Source organism: Protomyctophum parallelum, assembly GCF_964188405.1.
Source record: "Protomyctophum parallelum genome assembly, chromosome: 7".
In the NCBI taxonomy this organism is placed as follows: domain Eukaryota; kingdom Metazoa; phylum Chordata; class Actinopteri; order Myctophiformes; family Myctophidae; genus Protomyctophum; species Protomyctophum parallelum.
Genome location: NC_139705.1, coordinates 3,105,400 through 3,130,432, shown reverse-complemented (window position 1 = coordinate 3,130,432; position 25,033 = coordinate 3,105,400). Strand labels below are relative to the sequence as shown.

General features: G+C 41.3%; 2 protein-coding genes across 3 annotated transcripts; both read left to right on the top strand.

Annotated features, from left to right (window-relative positions):
• Nucleotides 1-8,856, top strand: LOC310862416 (uncharacterized protein). 2 transcript variants are annotated; one of them, XM_083770317.1, is made up of 8 exons: nucleotides 1-79; nucleotides 592-655; nucleotides 1,030-1,239; nucleotides 1,351-1,490; nucleotides 1,608-1,874; nucleotides 5,862-5,947; nucleotides 6,198-6,260; nucleotides 7,816-8,856. In XM_083770317.1, exons 1-8 carry the CDS (start codon nucleotides 24-26, stop codon nucleotides 8,148-8,150), a joined length of 1,221 nt encoding a protein of 406 aa, XP_083626443.1. In that variant the 5' UTR covers nucleotides 1-23; the 3' UTR covers nucleotides 8,151-8,856. The 2 variants fall into 2 exon arrangements, with proteins under 2 accessions (XP_083626443.1, XP_083626442.1); XM_083770316.1 differs by having other exon boundaries at nucleotides 7,801-8,856.
• A 10,398-nt stretch (nucleotides 8,857-19,254) lies between these two features.
• Nucleotides 19,255-21,160, top strand: cebpb (CCAAT enhancer binding protein beta). The gene has a single exon (XM_083768797.1). It carries the CDS (start codon nucleotides 19,476-19,478, stop codon nucleotides 20,532-20,534), a length of 1,059 nt encoding a protein of 352 aa, XP_083624923.1. The 5' UTR covers nucleotides 19,255-19,475; the 3' UTR covers nucleotides 20,535-21,160.
• The last annotated feature ends 3,873 nt before the right edge of the window (nucleotides 21,161-25,033 follow it).

The following is a 25,033-nucleotide window of genomic DNA, read 5'->3' as shown; positions in this document are numbered from 1 at the left end:
TTGTGTTATTAAAGAAAGACAGCATGGCGGACAATAACAATACTAACGCCACAACAGCGGAGGCGCAAACAAACGCACGGTAAGAAACACCTTGCGTTTGTACGAGTTGATATGTTTATTACTTTAGTTTTGATTGATTTATTAACAGTTTGCTGAATTACAGTACATTTCAAGCACAATGATGAATTCCTGTTCTGTTCTTTGACTATATATAAGTGTATTTGTACGTCTCTCTCTAGTAAATGTTTTGATGAATTGAACATGGTGGACCCTCTTGAAAACAAGTGTAATGCTAAAATGGGTCGTCCACTCACAGTTAACAGTCTTTGTATTGAGTTTGTGCTTGAAATGTACTGTACTTCTGCAAACTGTTAATAAATATTTCAATCAATCAATCAATCAAAACAAACTCAATACAAAGACTGTTAACTGTGAGTGGACGACCCAATTAAGCATTACACTTGTTTACAAGAGGCTCCACCTTGTTCAATTCATCAAAACATTTAGAGACGTACAAATAGAAGTTAAGCATCAAAATATAATGTGTTTTGGTTTAAGCGTCATAACATTGTTTCTCTTTTGTCTTCACAGTACCATTTCAGAAAGCACAACTTCATGTGGAGATGTTGCTCTTTCTCAATGTCCTGCCCTTCAGGTCAGTCACAATGTTTATTACTGGGTTTATTCATTTCAATTTTTTACGTTTCAGTTATTTGTAGGTATAGGTAGGCGTAGGTCTATGAGTGCACACATAGTTTTAGTTATAACTTATAAATGCTGTTTGCTTTCCAATACAGGTTCTGATATTCAGTGTAGACTCGGGGTCAAAAACTGAAGAGAGATGGACATTGCATTGAACACAAAGAAAGACACTGAAGCACATAACATTCCATGGTTTTCAGGCCATTAGCACCTGTTCCCATCGTTTTCATATCCATTGGACTGGGGGGAACTGTTTTTTGCAATGGCTGCGGAAACTTTGTTTCAAGATAAAACATTGAATAACATCATTCCATTTTTATTTTATAGAAATGCTTGCCACCTGGATATGACTACCACGTGTGCTCCGTTGAGGTGACGCAGAAAGAATTCGACCATCCTGCACTTAGCGCTACCATACGTCTCGCATTGAAGACCGAAGAAGAAGCAAAAGAGTGGTTTCTGAAGACACGCTGCACCCCTGTGACATGGAGGGTCACCACCAAAAAAGCATGTTCAGGCAAAAAGGTTATCTATAAGGTAATAAACCATTATGACTACACAACTAATTACAGCTGAGAAACACAACAATTTACACATACATTATTGTGGTACAATGTGTTTGATATAATGTAATGTTATATGTTTCAGATGGTCTACAGATGTCAGCACCATGTGACAGTGAAATCAGACACGGCGAATAACAGAAGGACATCAAAAAACACTGACTGTCCCGCTAAAATGACGTTGACCGTCAAGCATGTCACTGGAGGAGACAGAAGAAAGTCAGAGTGAGTTTTATTTCAAATAAGTGCTGTCATTCGAATGAAACGATTCCACAAATGTTCAGGATAACACGTTTTGTGGTGTTTGTCTAACGTATTTTGTTTTGTGCGGGTTTGTCTCAGGAGTAAGGACCCACACATGCCACAGTTTCCAACTGTGATAACTCTCCAGAACGACCACAACCATGACATATATTCAGCTGCCACTATGAAACACAGAGACGTTGGACAAAAGGCCATTGAGACTTTAACCAAACTCTTTGAAATCGGCCACAATCCACCTTCTGCCCTGTCAGTCCTCCAAAGTGACCTTCAAGCAAAGTACGGTGACAACTATGTATATATTGCTGCTGACCGAGCCACCTGCCCTGACCTTAAGTTCTGCTACAGGTAAGCATGACTTTTAGAATATTTGTATTACTGCCTATAAACCTTTAATTAGGAATATACTAAACATTGTTGTAAAGTTGTTTCTGTTTAATAAAATTGTGTTTGGGGGAACTTATCTCAAGCCCTTTACTTGTTTCGACCCGATTTACTTATATTCATCCTTTCCCTTGTTAATTCAAGGTTTCATAGTCATACAATTATAATATTTAAAGTAAATTCCTTGCCGCACCTGGTTACATTGTTGGTGGGCATGGTCTTAGGGCCGATTCATACTATTTTAGAGCCGAATAAAAGTCTGTTCGGCTCTGTAGAGCCTACAATGTGACGTCATTTGAGGTTCGGGGGGGGGGGGGGGGGAACCGTCCTAAAGTCGGCTCTTCGGTGCTACTGAAAAATAATTTCGGCACTACAGCGGTAAAATAGGAGTATGAATCGACCCTTACTCTTGGCCAGAGGAACGGGTGGGCGTGAGGGAGCGCACGGCCATCTGGTATGCGAAAAACCAACCCTTAACGCACCCCTCACCAACCTTAATCCGGTCATTTTAACGCACCCCTCACCAACCTTAATCCGGTCATTTTAACGCACCCCTCACCAACCTTAATCCGGTCATTTTAACGCACCCCTCACCAACCTTAATCCAGTCGGACCAATGCTATGTCTAACCAAAGTATGCCTCCCATAACAATGTCACAATTGTTGCATTGTTTCATACATGCTGATGAAGGCTTAACACCGAAACGCATCTGTGATTTTCCTGTTTGTCTGTTCTGCACATAGATAGATAGATAAGATAGATTATTTATTTTTGTGTCATGCACCCAAGGCGCCCAGCCCACTTATAGGACACACCATACAAATCATTGCTTCAATATTTCATAAGTGTAAGTGGTTTTCTTTTCCCACGTTTTGCATAAAAAGTCTGCTAAAGCAAAAATACCTTTCCTAAAGCAAAATTCCAGTTTTTCGTAGTCCTCTAACCAGAAAAAGTTAACACAGATGGTTGTCATTTTACAAAATAATACATGTCTTAATTCTTCATATAATGGGCAGTAAAACCAAAAAAATCTTTCATTTTCAATTTCTTTCAAATCACACACTAGACACACTCTGTCCTCCTCAATGAACCAATGAATCTACCAGTTTCTAAAGCTAATGGTAAGGACCCAGAATGCAGCTGTGCACAAAAAGATCTCTGACTTTTGGATATATTTTGTGTAACATAAGGTTCAGGGCCATAATTATTTTTAATAAGGCGATATGTTCTTAGTTTTTCTTTGTACCATAAATCAACAGCCCAACTCTCCTTATACCCAAGGAACATATAGTTCTGTATTTCATGAATATTACAGCATAGTCTGTTTAAATAAATGATGAATTATTCATAGAAAATAAAGACTTTACTTCATTGGCCCAGGGGTAACCATTATAAATGTCCCAGTTAAAAATCTTTTTGGTCAGTCTGTCATCAGGCATATTAACAAGTCCATTCCAAAATCTCAACATCTCACCTTTGTGTCTGATATTTACGGGCATCCATCCCATATCGCTGCTAATAGCCAAGATAGGCGTAAGCTTATGAACTCCAAGAAATGACCGTATGGTGAATTGAATTGTATTACAACTTTCATTGTCCGGAAAACCCCATACACCGGAGGCATAATCCGAAACAGGGCATACACAAGACTGATATAATTGTGTATGTATAATATCCTAAATCCTTACAGGCTTTCACCTTATTCAGTACTGACCCCAGGGCTCTACCAGCTGAATCGGAAAGAACCTGCACAATGAATTAACCCATTTGGGGCGGGAACCCCTTTTGGTGTTTTAAGCGATTGAAAAATAGCAGATCTACAAGCTCATAGCACGCCACCGAGTGGCGCGCGCTTACGAGCTTGTAGGTCTGCTATTTTTTAAAATTCGTGAAAATGTGGAACAAATCTAGTTTGAATATATGTATTTTGTATTTATTTATTCAGCACAGTATAAAAACAACACAGTGAACATATAAATATAAGAAGGGTAAAGTGCTAGGCTGAGGCAAAAAAGCCCAAGGGGCTTATAGGAGGCCTCTACCTATGTATGTGAAACATTGTACAAGAGATATAGAATATTTAGAAAACATGATTGCAGTATATAAAACAAGAACAAAACTACAAAACAACAAGAACATGATTAGAATTACTGGTTATCTACATGATTAGAGAAAAGAAGAGATGATACAAAGAAATATAATTAAGTGCTCTGATCAATTAAGTGGGTCCTATAAACTTATGTTTGAAATGATTTAATGAAGTAGAATTTGATGAGATTCTTTCACGGCGAACATTTTAACTCAAACCTTTGCTTCTGCTGGTCCCTGGAAAAACATGTTTTCCGATGGGGGTCGGCGGCCAATTACATATCATTTTTGAGGTCCTTGACATGAAATATTGAGAACCACTGATACAGAAACATGAGGTATTTCAGAAAACTGCCAGGATTTAGAAGACATTTTTAAAATTTCGACGCCTAAATGGGTTAATAATGTCTATATATATAAATGATTGTCCTCTCTTTGGATAGTTCCTGTGCTGTATACGTTGCAGAAGACACATCCATTCAGTCAGAATGTTACCTCATAGCATGTATGTGTGATCATTAGGGCTGCAACGAGTCATCGATTAATCGTAATCGAATCGATTATTCAATTAGTTGTCAACTAATTTAGTAATCGATTAATCAAATTGGCAACTAATCACTAGAGTTTTTTGCAATTTATCATAGGTGATTTCCCACTTAACCATAGTTTGTCCAGTGTTAAGTTTAACTAAACTAAAGAGGAGTGAGCCATCTCCCTGCCCTTACTATCTGATGATAGTTTGCACAGTAGCGACTACAAAGCAAAATATGACACGATTATAGTATCAAGAACAAAACATATTTTCTTTAACCCATTCTGACCGGGCACCCATTTTGGTGTTGACATCATGTTATGCTTTAGCTATTGAAAAATAGCAGATCTACAAGCTCATATCGCGCCACCGAGTGGCGCGATACGAGCTTGTAGGTCTGCTATTTTTTGAAAAATCGAAGAACGACTGACATTTTTTAGAATCTGATCTCAGGTCAGAATGGGTTCATCAGACCAGTGTGTGTCCGGCGGAAACCTCGTATGAATCTGATCTCAGGTCAGAATGGGTTAAAAATAAATATTCAAGCCAGAGTACCGGTACCGTTCCTTCTATTGACACAGTAGTAGCTATTCTTTAATCAAATGTTAGAACATTATATTTTTAAGGTGATAGCTAAATAAGTGTCTTAATCCGATTATTCGATTAATCGTTTAAATAATCGGCAGATGAATCGATTCTGAAAATAATCGTAGGTTCAGCCCTAGTGATCATAGCTATTTGGCCAGAGATGCACCAGATTATTTTTGTCAAGCAACACTGTCGTACTATGGCGGATGAATGAGGCCGATGTCAAAATAAAAAAAACGTTCGCTCTGAAAGAATATATATTCAAAGATTTGTGCCACATTTTCACGATTTTTCAAAAATAGCAGACCTACAAGCTCGTAGCGCTATGAGCTTGTAGATCAGCTATTTTTCAATAGGTAAAGTATAACATAATGCTTAGTTAAAAGACCAAAAGGGCTTCCCGTCCAGAATGGGTTAAAAGTACCAGAAGGTCTGGTGGACTAGCCACAAGAAGTTCTGGCTATTCCTTTGTTACGCCGTGCACCCGGTAAACTGCATTGCTTGTTTTTCTCCTCCAGTATGCACGCCAGTCACCTCCTGTCTCACTTACTGCCTTCGAATAATCGATTAGCAAAAGCCCTAATCGGTCAGATCCTTTACTATAGCCACAAGGAAACAAGCTATGGTGATTTTATCTTCTCCCGATGAAACCATGTCATGAGAGCTCTGTCTCTCTCTCCCTGAATGTGTGTGGACCGGGGGATGGCTGATTGATCCTGTCTTTATTGTCTTTCTTTTGCAGTTTGTATAAAAAGTTGTTTAAGAAAGAGAGAATTGAGAGGAGGAGAGGTCTGGCAGCAAGCCTGCAGGAATACACCGGAGACCAGGGTGAGGTTATTGCTGGTTATATATCTGCATTCTGCACGCATATGCCGTTTTAACCTCCGATCGATCTACTGAACACTGTGCTTCTTTCTTCTATTCTTCTGCTCTCACTCTACCTCTGTCCACTCTACAATAATTTTACTCGCACTCACTTTTCTACGCCTGTAAACATGTGACAATAAAGCTGACGGTGATTGTTTGAGGTTCATCTCATAGAATGCCATTTCTGTTTCGTTTTCATGTGTGTGTTCAGATGGCTCCAGCACACATGACGAGCATGAGGGGGATTATTACCCATTAGAAGAACCCAACGAAGGTGTGTCATTTTCCAGTGGGGATTGAACCGGTTGTTATCATTTTGTTGTATCGGTAACACAGGGAAGAAACCCGTCCTCCCAGAATTGGGAAGCGTTGTTCTGTGTGCATGACTTGACTATAGCCTAGGAAGGCATACCATTTCCGGGTTTATGATCCAGTCAGGAGCGGATCGTAACTTGCCGTACCTCATCAACATATGTTGTAGTCATCAGGCCGGAGCAACTAAACCGGAATAAGTATTACCCGAAATTCTCCACTATCAAGGGCATCAATATTTTAGGGCCTACCCAATAAAAGCCTTGATGCAGTGTATGAATCTGTCTATTGTGGTCTCTAGACCTACAAGCTTGTAGATCTGCTATTTTTGAAAAATCGAAGAACGACTGACATTTTTAGAATCTGATCTCAGGTCAGAATGGGTTAATCAGACCAGTGTTTGTCCAGTGGAAACCTCGTATGAATCTGATCTCAGGTCAGAATGGATTAAGTCAGCTGCTTCTAGATATCAGTTTAGATTTTTGTTAAATTACCTGACAATTGAGCTTATAGCTGCAACCTTTTATATACTGGTAATCGAAATGCAATTTTATTCTATTGTTTATATATCAACAAATCGATCTGAAAAATAAAAAATACATTAGATTGTTTTGTAATTGTATTAAATATATTATTGCGATTACATACTTATAATAATAATAATAATAAAACTTTATGTATAGCACCTTTCATGACATGAAAGGCAGCTCAAAGTGCTTTACAGAGCAATGGAGAAAGAAAAGCAAGGCATAAACATTAAAAAAATAATAGCAGTAATGCAATACAGTGAGGATATGAATAACACAATTAAAAGCAAGAGTGTAGAAGTGGGTCTTGAGCTGTGCTTCTACAGAGGCTGCCTGTCGAAGGTGCAGTGGGAGTTTGTTCCACGTTGTTTTAGGCAGGCCAGCAGTGGAAGACCTTAGGGGGGGGCGGTTTGGGACATATTTAGGCAGACAGTCATGTAGGTAGGAAGGTGCAAGACCATTGAGAGCTTATAAACAAAAAAGTAACCTAAAAAGTAAAAACAACCGGAAGCCAGTGCAGTGAAGCTAAAACTGGAGTAATACTGTATGTTCTCTCATCTTAGTTTTAGTTAAAACTCTGGCTGCTGCATTTTGGACAAGTTGTAATCTGTCAGTTGTTTTCTTCGGCAGTCCAGAAAAAAGTGCATTGCAGTAATCAAGCTGAGAAAAAGCAAAGGCGTGGATTAGCGTTTTTGCATCGTCCAATGACAAATAGGCTCTGATTCGTGCAATATTTCTAAGGTGAAAAAAGGCAATCTTGGTAACATGATTAATGTGTGAATTAAAATTCAATTCAGAATCAATAATGACCAAAACAAATAGCCTACCTGCTAATAAAGAGCAGATCTTACTAGCTTGTAGATCTGCAATTTAAAGAAAATATAGGGGAAAAGATATGAATAGAGGACAATTTCTTTACTGTATGTGCATACCTGACAATAGAAATAATTAATAATACATTTTTCTTTGTTTAAGGCACATTGTCTGCAGAAGAGGATGAAGCCCAGTTGATGGAAGTATTTGAAGATATCAGAAATAAGCTGAGAGACGACCCGACGAGCTTCCGTGCTCCTGTCAGGTCGTTTGTGGAAAACTATAAAAAGGGAAAATGTGCCGCGATTTCACCAAGAAGCTACACAACGCAGAGGGGACGTCCTTGTAGCTGTACCTGCCACCAGAATGGGGTCCAAGAAGCTAGGGGGCGGGGGAAGGCCGCTCTCGGGGGGAGAAGCGGCCGAGCGGCTGGACGACCTTCGAGGGACTCGAGAACAGACCATCCTTACAAGACGGTTCAGAGAACTACTCAAACAGGAGATCAACAATGATGAGGAAAAGAAAAACATGTGGATTGGGATCCGGAACCGGATCCAACATTGAGGATCCGGGGCATCGGTTCCATGATACTGGTGTTTCTCAAATGTTTTCATTTCAAGGACCACCATAACTCCTGAAAGTGTACCTTCGGGTTCCATTTGTGTACTCTCAGAGTTACAGAACTGTAAGGGTCCATAAGTAACACAGACTCAGAGAACCACAACCATACATATGCTAAAACATATGAGTCTTCAAGGGAACCGTTAAGGAATCGTTAAGAGGAAATTCTTAAGGAACCGGAATCATTAAAATCCTAAGTTTCCTAACAGATTCCAACTCTATAAAAAGATTGTTTAAAGGAATATACCACATTTGCTGCCACAATGGTAACCGGAAGAGTATAGGCACCGCATTGTTAAATTGCGGTGTTAAATTTATTTTCATAATGTAAAACAATGAAATACTAAACTAATGTGAAGTAGGCCTATACATGATTTGAACAAGCTTGATTCAACTTGAACATTTGATATTAAAGGTTATATCTTAAAACCGCTCTCAAAGAGCACCTTCGGATGTTTGCAATTTGAAACTTGTCCCAAAGTCGTGTAAACTTCCCCTTTCCCCTCATTTTCCCATACTGTAGGCCTACATGTTTCACTTTCCCCTTAATTTCCCCCTAAATATATATATTTATATGATTCCCTGATTTGTATTTATTTATAGAAGTGAATATTTGTACGTCTTTAAATGATCTGGTGAATTGAGAATGGTGTAGGCCTAACCTGTAAACAAGTCTTTGTGCTTTCATCCACGAAGTTACCCAGTTGGGGTAGGCTATTGAGTGAGTTGTGCTTTCTTTTGAAATGTACCCATTCTACATACTGTGAAATACAAATGTCAATCAATACATTTCTGCTGGTAATAATGGCATAAACAGGGTTGAAGGGTAATTTGTCTTTATAGATTAAATTTTTTGGTAATGTGAGAAACCCTGGAACTTTGGAAGGCCTTATAGGACTACGCCTTTTCATTACACTTTATTTGTTTTCTTTTTAATGTCTGTCTTTATTGGGAGGATGAGGCAATTACTTTCCATAATGTGACTCCAAACTGCACCCTGGCCTAGACAGTGGTGTAAGTTGGTGTAACTGTATTACTGTAACATGAGCCAAGCTTAGTTCCCTTTTTTTTAGTACGCTTCTCTCGAGAAAGCGTGTACATTTTGACGGAAACCCGCAGAGGACAAACTTCACTGAACCGCAACATTGGCGAGTTTTAATTGTAAGACTTTAGAGACAGATTGTGTTATTAAAGACAGCATGGTGGTCACACAGTGTGAGTTGTGTCAAGGACACGTGAAAACAGAGGAACTGGACACGTTAAAGGTGAGGATTTGTGTTAATGAGCGATCAATGTATGTTATATGGCCAAATATCACGATGCTACAATATCATTATGCTTACAATATTAAGACTTTCTGTTACATTTATTATGACAACGTTATTCAGGAATTAGGTTAGGTTTAGGCATATACTGAGTTTACAGTTAGGTTTATTTTACTGAGGTTATTTAATTCATTTAGGATTAAGAATAGCTTCAGGCATAGTTTAACTGCAGGTTATGCCGACCGTTCTGATGTCACCGGATTTGACCCGCCGGGGCAAGCATACTTTAGGGCAAACATTCTTGTATGACTGAACACTGAGTCAATGTTGTTCTCGTTGACAGAAACTGTTTCCAGAGGCCTACAGCCTGGTTGTTTGCTCATTCCAGTCCTGTGGAGAGCATGGAGACGGAAATGCAGCGCATTTTAAAGCTGCACCCTCAAGATGAAACTCTCCACCGAGGAGGAAATCCAGAAGTGGCTTGTGGACTTCCAGGCAACCTCGGGGTCGATTTGGAAAAAAACCCAAAACATATCCGATTTACGGGCCTACGTTTTCTAATAGAGGGTCCAAGTCTTCTAATAAATACAGAGTAAGGCACTTTATGATGCGTCATTTAAAAGTTGCAAGTTGCTATCAGCATAATAGCCAAATTAGTAACTATTTTTAGCGCTCGGTTGTTGCAGTGGTATAAAAGTGCCTGGCCACCACTGCAGAGATTGGGTTCGAATCCACTGTGCAGTGCCTCTGGCTTTGTCGAGTGTCACTGACACGCATTCCTACAGAATGGGCACCTGTCAGCAGGGAGTGTTGGGTGGGAGGAGTAGGGCAGAATACAATACAATACATCTGCAATACATCATCCCGTTGGGCGTTCCTCATTGGCATTGAGCCAGTATTACAACAGCAGTGACAACACAAATGTGTGTAGGGGAGGGCTCAATTGGCATAATGACTAAATTGGGGAGAAAAAAAGAGGTAAAAAAAAAAGTCATATATATTCTACAATTTTCATTCAAAAATAGTACTAAAGACGACACACACGCAAAGTAGCATTAATTTGCAAACAAACAAGTTTAAATATGGAGAGGAGGGATGATTACATGTGATCTGTCACTAACATGGTTGATTTGACCACATCATCTATGTGAACAACGTTAGTTAGCCTACAGCTGTCTAGAGCTGTTTGTTTGCAATAGTAAAGTCTGCCAGCATAATTAGACATCCAGATGGCCCAGAATCTAGCTGGGGAAGATCTCGAGTCATCAGGAAGTTTGTTCATGAAAATTCAAAATTGCTACATTTACTTGATGCAAAACAACTGACTGTAATTTCTAACAATATCCATTTGATATATTTTTGCCCATGATCTGTGGCTGACGTTTAGGTGGATTTAAGATGTCAGCATCATACTCGCTGGACTGGCACATACAGCAAACGGACAAAGAACACATTGTGCCGTGCCACTATGTATCTTATATTGAAGACGGCGCGGTCGGAATCAGAAAGGTATTTTATTTTGCAAGCAAGAACAGAAAGTCAAGGTTGGCCAATCAAATCACGCATTACATTCAGCATTGACTGTATGTGTTGTATGTAGATTTGGACCGATAGGCTACTACTTATTTCCTTCCCGAGTATTACCGATACCAGTGTGTAATTTAAAAATATTCTAGGAAGTGTCTCGGTTCCTTGAGGAAGGTTCCAAAAGGACCCTTACAAGTCTATAACTCTGAGAATGTATGAATGGAACCCTTTCCAAGTTTCCATTCGTACTCTCAGAGTTATGGGGTCCTTGACATTAAAAGGTCTGAGAACCACTGATCTAGGAATAAATGCATACAAAACATTAGTAATTGTTTTAGGGGTGGGATTTTATTTTATTCACTCAATATCACAAGTTTTATTGCCACGATTTTATTATTTTATTTATTTGATCAGATTTTTGTTTTTTTATGACAGTAAGACTGGCTGCACTGACGTGTATATACTGTAAGATTCAACGTTCATGGTTTATATTGTTTATAATTATTTTGTAATGTTCTAGTATAAAAAAAAAGTTACTTCGCAAAAAATCGCAAAATCGAATCTCAATATAAATTGAATTGGAACCCTAGGTATCGAGATCGAATCGGGAGGTCCCACCCCTAATAATTCCTAATGTGCAGCTAGTACAAGTAGTACAGTAAGAGTATAAAATATTCGTGCATCATCAACTGAAGCAATCAAAATATGACTGTAAATGACTGACTAATTTACGTGGTATTGGAATGGCATAGACTGGCATACTCACCGATACCAGCATTTTAGGCAGTATAGGCAGCTTTAACTAATTGTATAGCAATGCAATCTCTATTCCTAAAATGGAAAATATTATTAATGTTAGTATGGAAATGATACTTAACATAAATGTTTTCATATTGTTAAGGCACATTTTGTGCGACTTCTGCTACAGGTTCGATTATTGGAACTACCATTGTTATTAGATCTGCTCACATCATCTTTCTTTACCCTCTTTTCTCCCCAATATTGTCTCAATGCCAAATGATTCCTCCCCACGCACGTGTGTGTGTGTGTGTTGTCACTGCTGTTGTATCCTGCTGACTCATCTGCCAGTTAGGAGCCCCCACCGGGAGGCCGTAGAGCCTTCGTCCTACTCCTCCCGCCCAAACACTCCTTGCTGGCCACCCTACCTGCCCCAGCTTCCCTACCCCGAACACGGGCCAGATGCACCATGGTGGGTTTCGAACCTGCAACCTCCGCCATGGTGGGCAGGTACTTTTTTGCACTGTGCCCTTGATCACATTTCTAACTGAGAGCATGCCATGAATAGCCAGGCGATAATGGCTGAAACAATCAATAATTCTTCTATCAACCCATTTAGACCTAAGGGCCTTTATAGGCAAAGGCCCGTTTTAAAAATGCCTTCTAAATCCTAAGCTACGTTTTCTGAAAAACTGGAAAGGAAAATGAACAGTAATGTCTAAAATGATACGGATGCTTTCCTGGATTGAAGGGTATAACAACACATAGGCTTTCTAGGTCTAAATGAGCTAAGGGCTCTTTAGGCGGAGAGAGCGACAACGCCTGCGTTCTCCCTTGTATCGGTGGTTATCAAACCTTAACCTTTTAATTTCAAGGACCACCATAACTCTCAGAGTGTATCATTAGAACCTTACGGGTCCCTTTGGTTCCATTTGTACACTCGCAGTTACAGACCTGTAAGCGTCTATTTAGTTCCATTTGTACATTGTCAGAGTTACATGTAAGGGTGCATTTGGAACACCCTCAATGAAGTGACCCAACATGTATGCAATACTATATGTACTATATGATTGATATTGTGTTTATCAAAAGTTCTAATGATGGACAAAATGATGAACATTTGTCTTTTTTAAATTACGGTAATATAGTTAAAGGGAATTGTTAAGGAAACGTAATCGATCAAATCCTAAAAGGATCCCAACGATAACCGCAATCCAGCTCTTGTCGCAGGCGGGCATGTGCATGAGGGCCAGCACGAATGTGACAGTTTCACAGGAGTGCGCCATTGTGCCCGCTTGTGGCTCCGCCTTTCTCATTGTCCACCCTACAAATGACAGGCAGTATGCACTACACACGCCAGTCACCTCCTGTCTCACTTACTGCCTTGGAACAATCGATTAGCAATCAACCCTAATCGGTCAGATCCTTTACTATAGCCACAAGGAAACAAGCTATGGTGATTTTTATCTTCTCCCGATGAAACCATGTCATGAGAGCTCTGTCTCTCTCTCCCTGAATGTGTGTGGACCGGGGGATGGCTGATTGATCCTGTATTCTATTTCTTTATTGTCTTTCTTTTGCAGACTGTATAAAAGGTTGTTTAAGAAAGCCTGTTTGAGAGAGGAGAGGAGGAGAGGCCTGGCTGCAAGCCTGCAGGAATACACCGGAGAGCAGGGTGAGGTTATAGGCTATAGCTTATATCTGCATAGCCCTAGAACGGCTCTTGTTGTTACATACAGTATGTACAGTATTTCACATACAGAGCCATAGAACACACAGGTTAATTTCAGTTCGGGTTCTACATGGGCGGCCTAAATGCGATGAATGCTCCGTTTGTACTCACCCATTAAATTATTCCAAAGACGTGGTGTGAAAAATGGTCCTCTAGTTTTATATCCATGTGAAAGTTCTGGCACAAAACGCGTATTTAGTGAATTATCTCCACTTTTTCAAGAGATGCACACGGACATCTTTCTCTCCGGGCGAGGGGGACCGGAAAAATCGATGAACTGATTTGACAAATACGTCATGTTTACAAATACGTCCCCTCGCCCGGAGAGAAAGATGTCCGTGTGCATCTCTTGAAAAAGTGGAGATAATTCACTAAATACGTGTTTTGTGCCAGAACTTTCACATGGATATAAAACTAGAGGACCATTTTTCACTCCACGTCTTTGGAATAATTTAATGGGTGAGTACAAACGGAGCATTTATCACATTTAGGCCGCACATTTTCAAATCGACCAGCTCCCGGTGCAAGCCATCTATGCCTGAGATACATGAACATTTACGAAGTATAATTAAATGATCACAGGCATTCTAGGTCTAATATCTGCATGTTTTTACCTTTCCTGTTGCACAAAGCAATCTATTGAACAGTGTGTTTTTCTTCGATTCTTCTGCTCTCACTCGTACCTCTGATCCTCTCTCTTCTCACGGAAAACTACAAAACGATGGAGTCGAGAACAAATAAAATAACTTCTTTACACACACACGTGACAATACAGCCGACAGTGATTGTGAGGTATGCAGTACATCTCAAAAAATGCCTGTTCTGTATTGTGTTTTCATTGTGCGTTCAGATGAGGACGTTCTGGAGGAGCCTGAGGAGGATTATTGTCCATTAGAAGAACCCAATACAGGTGTGTCGTTCTTTCACTGCAAGAATAAAGGGTATGCTCATGCATAAAGTGAGTGGCAAAGTGAGGTTAACGTTGTTTAACTTTGTTTAATACAAACAGACCTTTTGGTTTGGTTGTATGGGTTGTCAAGGCCAGAAAGTCCTTTTTGCCGCTCAGTATAGGCGTTCCCCATAACTTTTGGGTATGATGTTGATGTCACTAGCATACCCTCAATACTCACAGTTTAGGGCTGGGCCTAAATGACTTGACTAACCCAAAACATTATCAGCATTATTTAACATTTGCCTTGATTACGATTAATAAATGATTAAGATAAATAGCAGGCGTTGTGAGCTTGGAGATCAGCTCTTAAATGACTTTACATGATTTTACGCTGCCATTGTACAACAAACTATAATACAGGTTTAAGTGGTTAATCAATCAATCAATTTAGACTATTTAAAACATATATATATTAGAATTATTTTGAGAATTTTATTTGAGTAACCTACATTGAGCAAGATTAAGTCAGCTGCTTCTAAATATCAGTTTTGATTTTCGTTAAATTGCCCAGCCCTATTTCTGTTTACATTTCAAATGATACAATTAATATATGACTATATACAACTATCGATCATCTTTGATCATTATCGATTGCTTTGTAGATTAATCGCATACCGGTAATCGAGATGCATTTTAATCTATTGTTTATATATCAAAGAGCAGATCTTACTAGCTTGTAGATCTGCAATTTAAAGAAAATATAGGGGAAAATATATGAATAGAGGAGAATTCCTTTACTGTAAGGTTCCCCAACAGGTGGCCCGCAGGCCATTTGCGGCCCACGAGGCGCCCCCTTGTGGCCCCTGGAAGGGCTAATGAAAGTTACAGGCTTATACATATATAGGTAGACGGCTAGACGCCCCTTTTGGCTCTGGAGCGTTTGTGCTCAAGGGAGGGCAAAGAATTCCCGAGATTCCTTCCTAGCATGAGCGTGCGTCACAGAGCGCATGTTTGGGTCTGTAACATAGATCTGTAAGTCCCGGAAAAGACGCGCTGTGATTGGCCAGTAATCACTTGAGCGGTACCCTAGTGGCAGGCCCTTGAGGATGTTTTGGGGGGGAACCCTGCTTTACTGTATAATTCAGATTGTCATGTGCATTTCTTTGTTTAAGGCACATCGTCTGCAGAAGAGGTCGAAGCCCAGTTGATGGAAGTATTCGAAGACATCAGAAATAAGCTGAGAGACGACCCGACGAGCGTCCACGCTCCCGTCAGGTCGTGGCGGGGGAAGGCCGCTGTAGGGGGGGAGACGCGGCAGAGCGGCTGGACGACCTTCGAGGGCCTCGAGAAGAGACCATCCTCAACCCATTTAGGCCTGACGTCGAAATTTAAAAAATGTATTTTTTTAAATGTATTTTTTTTTCTGAAAAACCTCATGTTTCTATATCAGTGGTTCTCAATATTTCATGTCAAGGACCCCCAAAAATATATTAAATTGGCCACTGACCCCCCATCTGAAAATGTGTTGTTTCAGGGACCACCTCCCAGAAGCAAAGATTTGAGTTAAAAACGTTTGCTCTGAAAGAGTATATATTAAAAGTTTTGCACCACATGTTCATGATTTTTCAAAAATAGCAGAGCTACAAAATCAGATCTACAAGCTCATAGCGCGCCACCGAGTGGCGCGCTATGAGCTTGTAGATCTGATTTTGATCTGAACAGATTCCAACCCTATCTGAAGCTTGTTTAAATGAACAACAATGATAACCGGAAGAGGGGGCACCATATTGTTAAATTGGCTATGGTGATGTGAGAAACCCTTTGAAGGGCTTATAGGGGGACCTCACCTTTTCTTTACATTCCATAACATGTTTATTACTTATTTCGTTTTCTTTGTGATGGTCTTGATAAGAAGGAAGAGCCCATTACTATGGAAATGAGCTTTCCATAATGTGACTCCACACTTCCCCCTAGTGGTGTAACATCTGTACTTAGTTACTTGGAAGTGACCTAAGTTTGGCATTATATTCTGACATTTTATTGTGTAGATGAAGATACATGTTTGAAAGAGATTTAAGTTGAAATATGTTAGAATTTTGATACTTCTATGATAATGATTCAGCCCATGTTCCAAAACATACATTTTGGAGAAGAAGAAAAAGTTACCAATATGATTGAGTTGCCCACAATGTTTAGGTGTCCACTCTCTTGTATTGGCCCAAATGCCCATACCTATTTACTTCAATTTCGGAAGAAGAAGCAATAAAGTTTGCAGGACATTGTACCTTGGAGGAATATACTGAAAGAGTTATTTTGTTTTTTCTTAAATCTTTGTAAATGTATTTACAGTGCACAAATTAAAACATTGGATAAAGGAGAGAGAGAGAGAGAGAGAGAAAACATGTAGCATGTTTTCAGTTTTCAGAATCATATCCATGTAAATGAGCCAGAGTTAGTCAGAACTTCAGAAGCTAATTTGTCATCTTGTAGACCCTGAGCAGGCTGTTAAAGTGGTGATATAACTATACAAAAATAGACATCAATACAATCCCACAATCTCATCAGGGGGGGGGGGGGGGGGGCTAGGGCCACTAGACTCCAGTCCAGTGTCTCAGCCAGTGTGAGCCTCCTAATGCCCAGCAGAGCCCAGCGGTCACTTCCACGGAATGGGTAGCTGAGCCGGCTGAGAGAGAGGTGAGAGATTCACACAATTAATTAGTAATGTCATCACATTAAGGCATAATACTAGGAGAGGGAATATGGACTAGTCTTACCGGGTGCCGCGCACGCCAGCCTGTCTCTCGGGAGCGTCTCTGAGACAGCTATAGGACGGAGCCTTTTAACCTGCCTGGGTGTGTGGCCGCGCAGCAGGTGGCTCGTTAAGGTAGACGTCGAGGAGACGGGCTGGGATGTACCTTAATTCCTTCCAGGGCGGTCGAACGCGTCGTGCTAATAATTAAATAGGTTGATGCAGTAATTAAGTTGTCCGTCTCTGTTCCCTGGAGTGTCCCTTCCTTGGAAGGTTTTTCTCTTTTTTGATGTCTAACTAGACTTGCACCTCCTACGGGTCATACACACACACACACACACACACACACACACACACACACACACACACACACACACACACACACACACACACACACACACACACACACACACACACACACACACACACATAGTGCTGTCTACATAACATGCTATAAGTCTGTATCAAATGCTATCTAAGTCTACAGAAATGCTATCTAAGGGGGTAGGGTAAGTATTTAGTAGCCTAGTATTTATAGTAATTATATATAGCTGGCCATAATAATTGATGAATGAATGTCCGCAGTCAGAAAACAGTTTGCCTCCTATCAGCAACACCTGCAATTCATTAGGGACAGGGTTAAATACCCTCCCTGTAACTAGATGGCAACCTATAGGCCTTGATTGATAAACTGGCATTGCCCTGTAGTGACATCACAGAGATGATAAGGAGGCTCTTATACACACCAGCCCCCAATTGCTACTGGTGCTGGCCGCCTGCTGCTGAAGTGCTGTCGTGCTTGACGTCCCGCGGTGGCACCCGGCCTGTAGCTCCGGGTGCACCGTGCACGGTGATCAATCGCTTCAGATAACAGCAGCAAGAAGTTTGTATAGACCAAATGTAACGCCCAAGTCCCTATACTTGGGTGATACTGGACTGGTTGCCGAGGAAGTTCAGACATGTGCTCCAGAAACTGATATCCAAACGTTAATTCACTGAGTTTATATTAGATGATATTTTATTCTGCTCAAAGTCCTATACTCGCACACAGGATACATGTCATCAGATCAGAACACAGTCTAAAAACCGTTTGCCTCTGCTATACTGGCAACACCTGCGCCTGATTAGGGCCAGGATTAAATACCCTCCCTGGCTGTAACCATGGCAACCTGAACTTTGATTGACAAATGACAATGAAAACTTCAACAATATGGTGGCTCAAATGGCTCTTACACTTACAATTCCTCGCCACAAGGTGGGAGAATGCCCTCATATCTAAAAATGTTGATGCGTGCCAGAACTGCTGAGACTGAGACAGACTACTGTGATTTGGAGTTGGAAAGATAAGCCTAAATTAGGCTGCCTAAAGCTGTTGAATTATTATTTAACTTCAGTCTATTCTTTCAACCTTTGCACTAAATTGCCACTGTAACTGTGGTGTTTTCTCCTTTTCTGTCAAGAGCCAAAACTATCTTCTTCCTTATTTTTCATGGTGTGTGTGTGTGTAAACAAACATATAGTTATCTCTCTCTCTGTGTGTGTGTGTGTGTGTGTGTGTGTGTGTGTGTGTGTGTGTGTGTGTGTGTGTGTGTGTGTGTGTGTGTGTGTGTGTGTGTGTGTGTGTGTGTGTGTGTGTGTGCGTGCGTGCGTGTGAAAAAATACATTAATTAATGTGGGGATCAACAACATACACACAGCAAGTGGCCTACAAAATACCGGTATAGCCTGCATTCATTAAAACAAATTATAATAAATAAGAACAAGCCCAAACAAAGTCGTTTATAATAAGCTATACTTGGCACAACAAACACTGAGCACCCACAATGCTGTGTTGTTATTGTAGTAGTAGGCTAAACGTCCCAAATGTTCTTGTGGTTTTTTTTAGCAGATTGAAACATCATCACAACATATTTCGTGTGAGTCACACACGTCTGTCCGCTGACATGCACACCCACCACCGTTCACGTCACGCGCGTACCTGTCAAACAAACCTCAAAGCCCCGCCCATAGTAAGGGGGAGGAGGGGGAGGGGGGGGGGGACGCACCATAATAAGAGGAGCTGTCAACATTCACTCAGCATTCTGCACTTTACACTGCGATAGCAACCAGCAAAAAGACATTTAGAAAAGTTTAACTATCTAAAAAGAAGTCTCATGTTAAACAGACACGCGTTATAACTGTGTCATTTATTTACTTCAGTGTGTTTTTTAAAGCTATAAACACCAGGCTATATATATATATACACATTCAGAACCAGAACCAGAGCAGACACAGAGCCGATCCGTCGCGTTAATCCGGCGGGTGTTAAGATCCATGGAAGTGGCCGCCGCAGCGGGGACGGGGCTGTACCAGGACCATCAGGACGGCTTCAGAGGCAGCGTGATCAGCCCCTCGTACAGGCGGCTCAACGACTCCATGACGGAGCTGCTGGCCATCGGGGAGAAGACCGGGGATTTCTGCGCGGTTTACCTGGACCCAGCGGCGGGGGGACACGGACACGACCACCGCCACAACAACATCTGTCAACAGCAGCAGCAGCAACCGCTGGCCGCGGCAGAGGCGCACCAACACCAGCAGCACCACCAGCACCACCACCAGCAGCAGTCGTTCGCGGTGACGGCGTACAGTCTGCAGAGCAACAACTACAAGAACTACGCGTTTATGAACGAGCTGGAGTCCAGCCAGTGCAGCAACAACAACAACAATAACAGCAATAACTTTAAAGAGCAGCAACAGTACGGTGGAGGAGGAGGAGGAGGGCTGGGGTATCCGGAGCTGCACGAGAGCCGGGCGGTGGACTCCGTGTTCAGCCCAGAAGTTCTGGAGAGCCGCTACCGCTCCTCCTCCGCTGCTGCGGCCGAGAGGGACGAGTCTTCGCAGGAGGAGGGCGTCAGGAAGATGGAGGGCGGCGGAGGGTTCGACATGCGCTCCTACCTCCAGTACCAGTCCGGCGGCCCGTGCGGCGGCGGCGGCGGCAGCCTGGGCAACCTCTCCTCCTCCGCCGCCTCCTCCACGTGCTCCAGCCCGCCCGGGACGCCCGAGCCCTCGTCGGGCACGACCTCGGCCAACAGGTCGCCCTCCTCGTCCTCGCAGCAGCACCACGCCGCCGGCGGCGGCGGCAAGCATCACCACATGTCGTCCGGCAAGAAGAAGCGGCTGGACAAGGACAGCGACGAGTACAAGATGCGGCGGGAGCGGAACAACCTGGCGGTGCGGAAGAGCCGCGACAAAGCCAAGGTGAGGAACATGGAGACGCAGCACAAGGTCCTGGAGCTGGCCGCGGAGAACGACCGGCTGCAGAAGCGCGTGGAGCAGCTGAGCAGGGAGCTGACCACCCTGAGGAACTTACTGTCCGCCACCGGCCAGTGTTAGGCAGAGAGAACCGCTTCTTTGACCGGGGCGTCGATTCATCGATTCCTCGGTTCATTGATTTTTTTTTTTTGATTGACTTGACTTGGATTGACCACTTAAAAATAATAACTTTATCTCTGTTTACCGCATTATTATGGGTTCATAAAAAAGTGGACAGTAGGCTATCTCATCATGGACTATTTGCTCCAAAACATAGCATAGTCTATCTTGTATAGATCTGCTATTTTTGAGGGCAAGGGGATTCAAGTGGACAATTTTTTGGGAAGAAAATGGAAGACACGAGCTGCCACTATCAGTTTACAAGGACACTTTGAAACGAGTGAAGACTTGATATGAATGACTTTTTATTGTATGTCACCTTTTTATTGTAATTTGTATGAATGCAGTATTTCCCCGTGCAGCTTTGACACACATAAGAGTGATTTCCCCCCCTTTTTTGTACATTTTTTCCCTCCTTATCTGGAGCAATGGTCGTGCAAAGGAAGAGTTGCACTGCGGTGAAATGATGCAACTCATTGTAACAGTATTGGCAATGAATGCAATAGTCTAATTATTTAATATTCCCAAGGTGAAATGTTTAAATTGCATTTGATATTTTATTGAATTAAACAAATTTATACTTTGTATATTATGAAATTGAGTGTTTTATTCCCCCCCCCCCCGTATTTTTTTGGTATCCTTTTGGGAAGCGTTTCTTTTTTTTGCAGACACACAGACAGACATGCAGGGCTGCTGCATGCTTGTTTAAATGCTTGCCTCAGGTCTACACCATGTAGGCACATGATTAAATATAGATGTTAAAAAGAATAGTTTTCACTTTCTATTTGACATTATTATTCTGCCAAACTATCATTTCAGACACACATTTCAGTCTGGTTGATGTGTGGACGATTTAGTTGAAAATCCCCCCCCCCCCCCCAGTTGCAGTGTAATAACAAGAATGCCACAGGGATAGGCTTCTATATGTGGGGGTGTATAGTGTATATTTCATCAGTGCAGACAAAACTAATAGTTCTGCACAAATTATTGATTGTGACTGTGTGTGAGCACTCAGCAGCCGCTGTGTTTGTTTTACAAATATTGACAATGCCCCCCCCCCCCCCCCCCCCCTATCCTCAGAATAGGACAGCTTATCTATTGGCTTGAACAGCATGACTGGAACGTTATTCATATAGCCTATGTGCTGTGACATGCTGTCAGGAAGAAAGCTCTTATCGAGCCGAATGAACGCCTTACTTCATCATACTGCAGTGTCACACGACAGTAGCAAAACTATAACAGATCTGTATAAGCTCAGATGCGATGCGACAGATCGGCTATTCTTTTTTTGCCATTTGTGAATATGAATCCTGGACAGTTTTGGACATGTGAGGTTTCCAACGATATATGCAAACATATCAGTAAGTTATTACCGTTATCTACATTATAAGATGGTATATGATGCTATAGATATATAAAGAAAATCACTGTCCTTTTTCTTCTGGTAGGTTCACTTCAAAGGCTCTTCAGTCTCCACACACAAGCAGAAAGTCATGCTTGCATATTGCTGATGTTTTCATATAGTTTTGACCATATCCTGTAACTCGAGGGGGGGTGGGGGGGGGGCATTCCATTGTGGTTTAAATACAGTTTAATCCAGTTAATGTGAATGCTGAAAAGCAGGGGTCACCACCACTCACCATGACAGCTATAGCTCTGAAAGACCATAACAGGTCTGTAACTCTGAGTCTGAGACTCCTAATGTACCGTGTCATAGTAAATACAGACAGACAGACAGACAGACAGACAGGCAGGCACATATTGTTAGCTTTATCTTTAGCACACTCAGCCCTGTCAGCAAACAGACTGCGGGAGGGTCCACTGGTCCAGGAACAGAAAGGGGTTCAAGGTCGCAGAGAAATTAATCAGCAACTAAAAGTCCACGCGTGTGCCTGACCTGCAGGCTGACACAGCAGGCCTCTATAGCCAGAGGTGACAGCCATACTTCAACACTATTTCAGCAAGTGGAGGAAGTATAGCACTCAGATTTTGGACTTAAAGTGCCACTATATGTTTGTTTTACCACCTAACTCAAAAATGTTCATTTTTCGGGAAATTAATAATATACATTTAGAAGGAAACGAAGAAAGCCTTGTGTTTCTTAAAGTGCCACTATATGTTTGTTTTATCACCTAACTCAAAAATGTTCATTTTTCGGGAAATTAATAATATACATTTAGAAGGAAACGAAGAAAACCTTGTGTTTCTTAAACAAGGCAAAACACTGCCTCATCAAAGTTGGTGTTGTGTGATATAGTCGATTACTTGCATGAGAAGGAGAGAGGTGGTGGAGTTAGCTGCTTTAGCAGACAGTTTGAGGTTCCAATGGAGTTAAGAGGTTTTGCCCAAAGCGCTTTTTAATACTTTTCATTGGTTCATTTGTTTAACCAACAGACAGACATAAGGGTTGTTCAATAGCACTGATTTATGGAGATAAAGAAAACTAAACCTCATGAATGGAGTTAGGTGGTTTCCTCCCGACAGTGACGAATACAATCTGTATGGTAGACTATATATGTTAATACAATAACTTACAATCTGTAATTCTGTATGGTAGACTATGTTAAAGATGGAGTGCCACCCTAAAACATGATCATCAGGTATTATTATAATATAAGGAGGAAGAACTTTTTCCAAAAAGTGTACAGTAGGCTATTTGTTAAAATCATGCTTTTATGTGGACACGCCCACCAGTTCATTAAGTATGCCTGGTTTGCCTGGTGGGTGGTGATGGGTGGTGATCCACCTGAACTGAAGCCGCACCCACAGCTGTAGTTGTATGATAAAGGGGGAGGGGTTAGGGGAGGGGCTGATAGTGTGATGTCACTATAGGTGTTTATTTCATTGGCCTGTTAGACTGTCAAGGGTTCAGCCTCCAGGAAGAAACCCTAAATATAAAGTTAATACACCAGTGCACATAAAAACGACTCCAGGGTGTCTAATGAAGTACTGTCACCTCAGACACGTGGAAAAACTGGAAAGATACAAAAATCACGGCACTCTTTAATACAATAACTTACAATCCTGTATGTTAATACATACAGACTTATACAGTCTGTATGGTAGAGTATGTTATACAGTACAACTTACACAGTTGGGGTCATTGAATTTGGTCTCTCTGAGCCATTTAGATTGTGTCAAAGAAGGTCATGTCTCACCTAGACAGGATCTGACACGAATTTTGACCTGATGGACCAGATTCAATTCATCCCCTGAGCAAGCAGGCAGGCTCTATTAGTTCAATGCATGGTAAAAGAAAACCGGGTTTAAACCCATTTTGGGGCGGGAACCCCTTTTGGTATTGAAAAATAGCAGATCTACAAGCTCATAGCGCGCCACCGAGTGGCGCGCTACGAGCTTGTAGGTCTGCTATTTTTGAAAAATCGAAGAACGACTGACATAGAAACATAGCTTTTTCAGAAAACTGTCAGGATGTAGAAGACATTTTTAGAATCTGATCTCAGGTCAGTGGGGTAGAAGAGGAAAGTTACATAACTTTACGTACAGCAATACCATTGTTTTACTTCGGTCAAAGCACAAAATAATCTGCTTAACAACATACTTAAAATAGCAAAAGGTAGTGTCCATTATGTGGAAAATGCCCTGTTTCAGAATCATAATGGATTATAATTATTGATCATTAACCACTTTTAATATTTTACTGTATATATCTGATCAAAGCTCACAACGCGTCGCAATGCGAGGTGTTTAGAGTTTGTAGATTTCCGAAACAATTTGGATGTTTTGAGATTTGATTTTAATGATCTAAATCTGCAAAGTAACTTGAAGCTGTCAAATATCTAGTGGAATAAAAAATAAAGTGCAGTATTTGCCTCTGATATTGGAGTAGAAGTGTAAAGTGTCAAGAGATGGAAATGGGCCTATTTAAAGTTAAAGTATGTTGAAATCAAGTATAGTACTTGAATAAATGTACTCGGTTACTTTACACCATTGGTTCCCAACCTTTTTATACTGAAGTACCACCTCCGAAAATATTTGGCTTTCCAAGTACCACCATAATAACTGATGTTAAAATACAGGAGCGTAATACCAGCCCTTTTTGTTCTATTCCTAAGCCGCTGCTCTGACAAAACTCTGTCTAATCACTAATCAGCAACACTGATGATATTTCTACTGTGAATAATCCCTTCTCAAATCTTCCCATTAACAGCTAGGTGTGCTGTCATGCCCATTTCAGCACGGATGGATAGCCAATTTCAACCAATCGCTTTGGTCAGAAGAACTACCTGTAGTAATATCAATATTTCATTCCACTTTTGTCTTTTCTTCTCCTTTTTTGGGCACTGTGTGCCACCAGAGGAGGGCTCAAGTACCACTAGTGGTACTAGTACCAGTGGTTGGCAACCTCTGCTTCACACCACTGCATATTGGATCCCAGCACATCTACAACAAGGAAGAACAATCAGTCTGAATTAATACGCAGTGAGAGTACATTCACA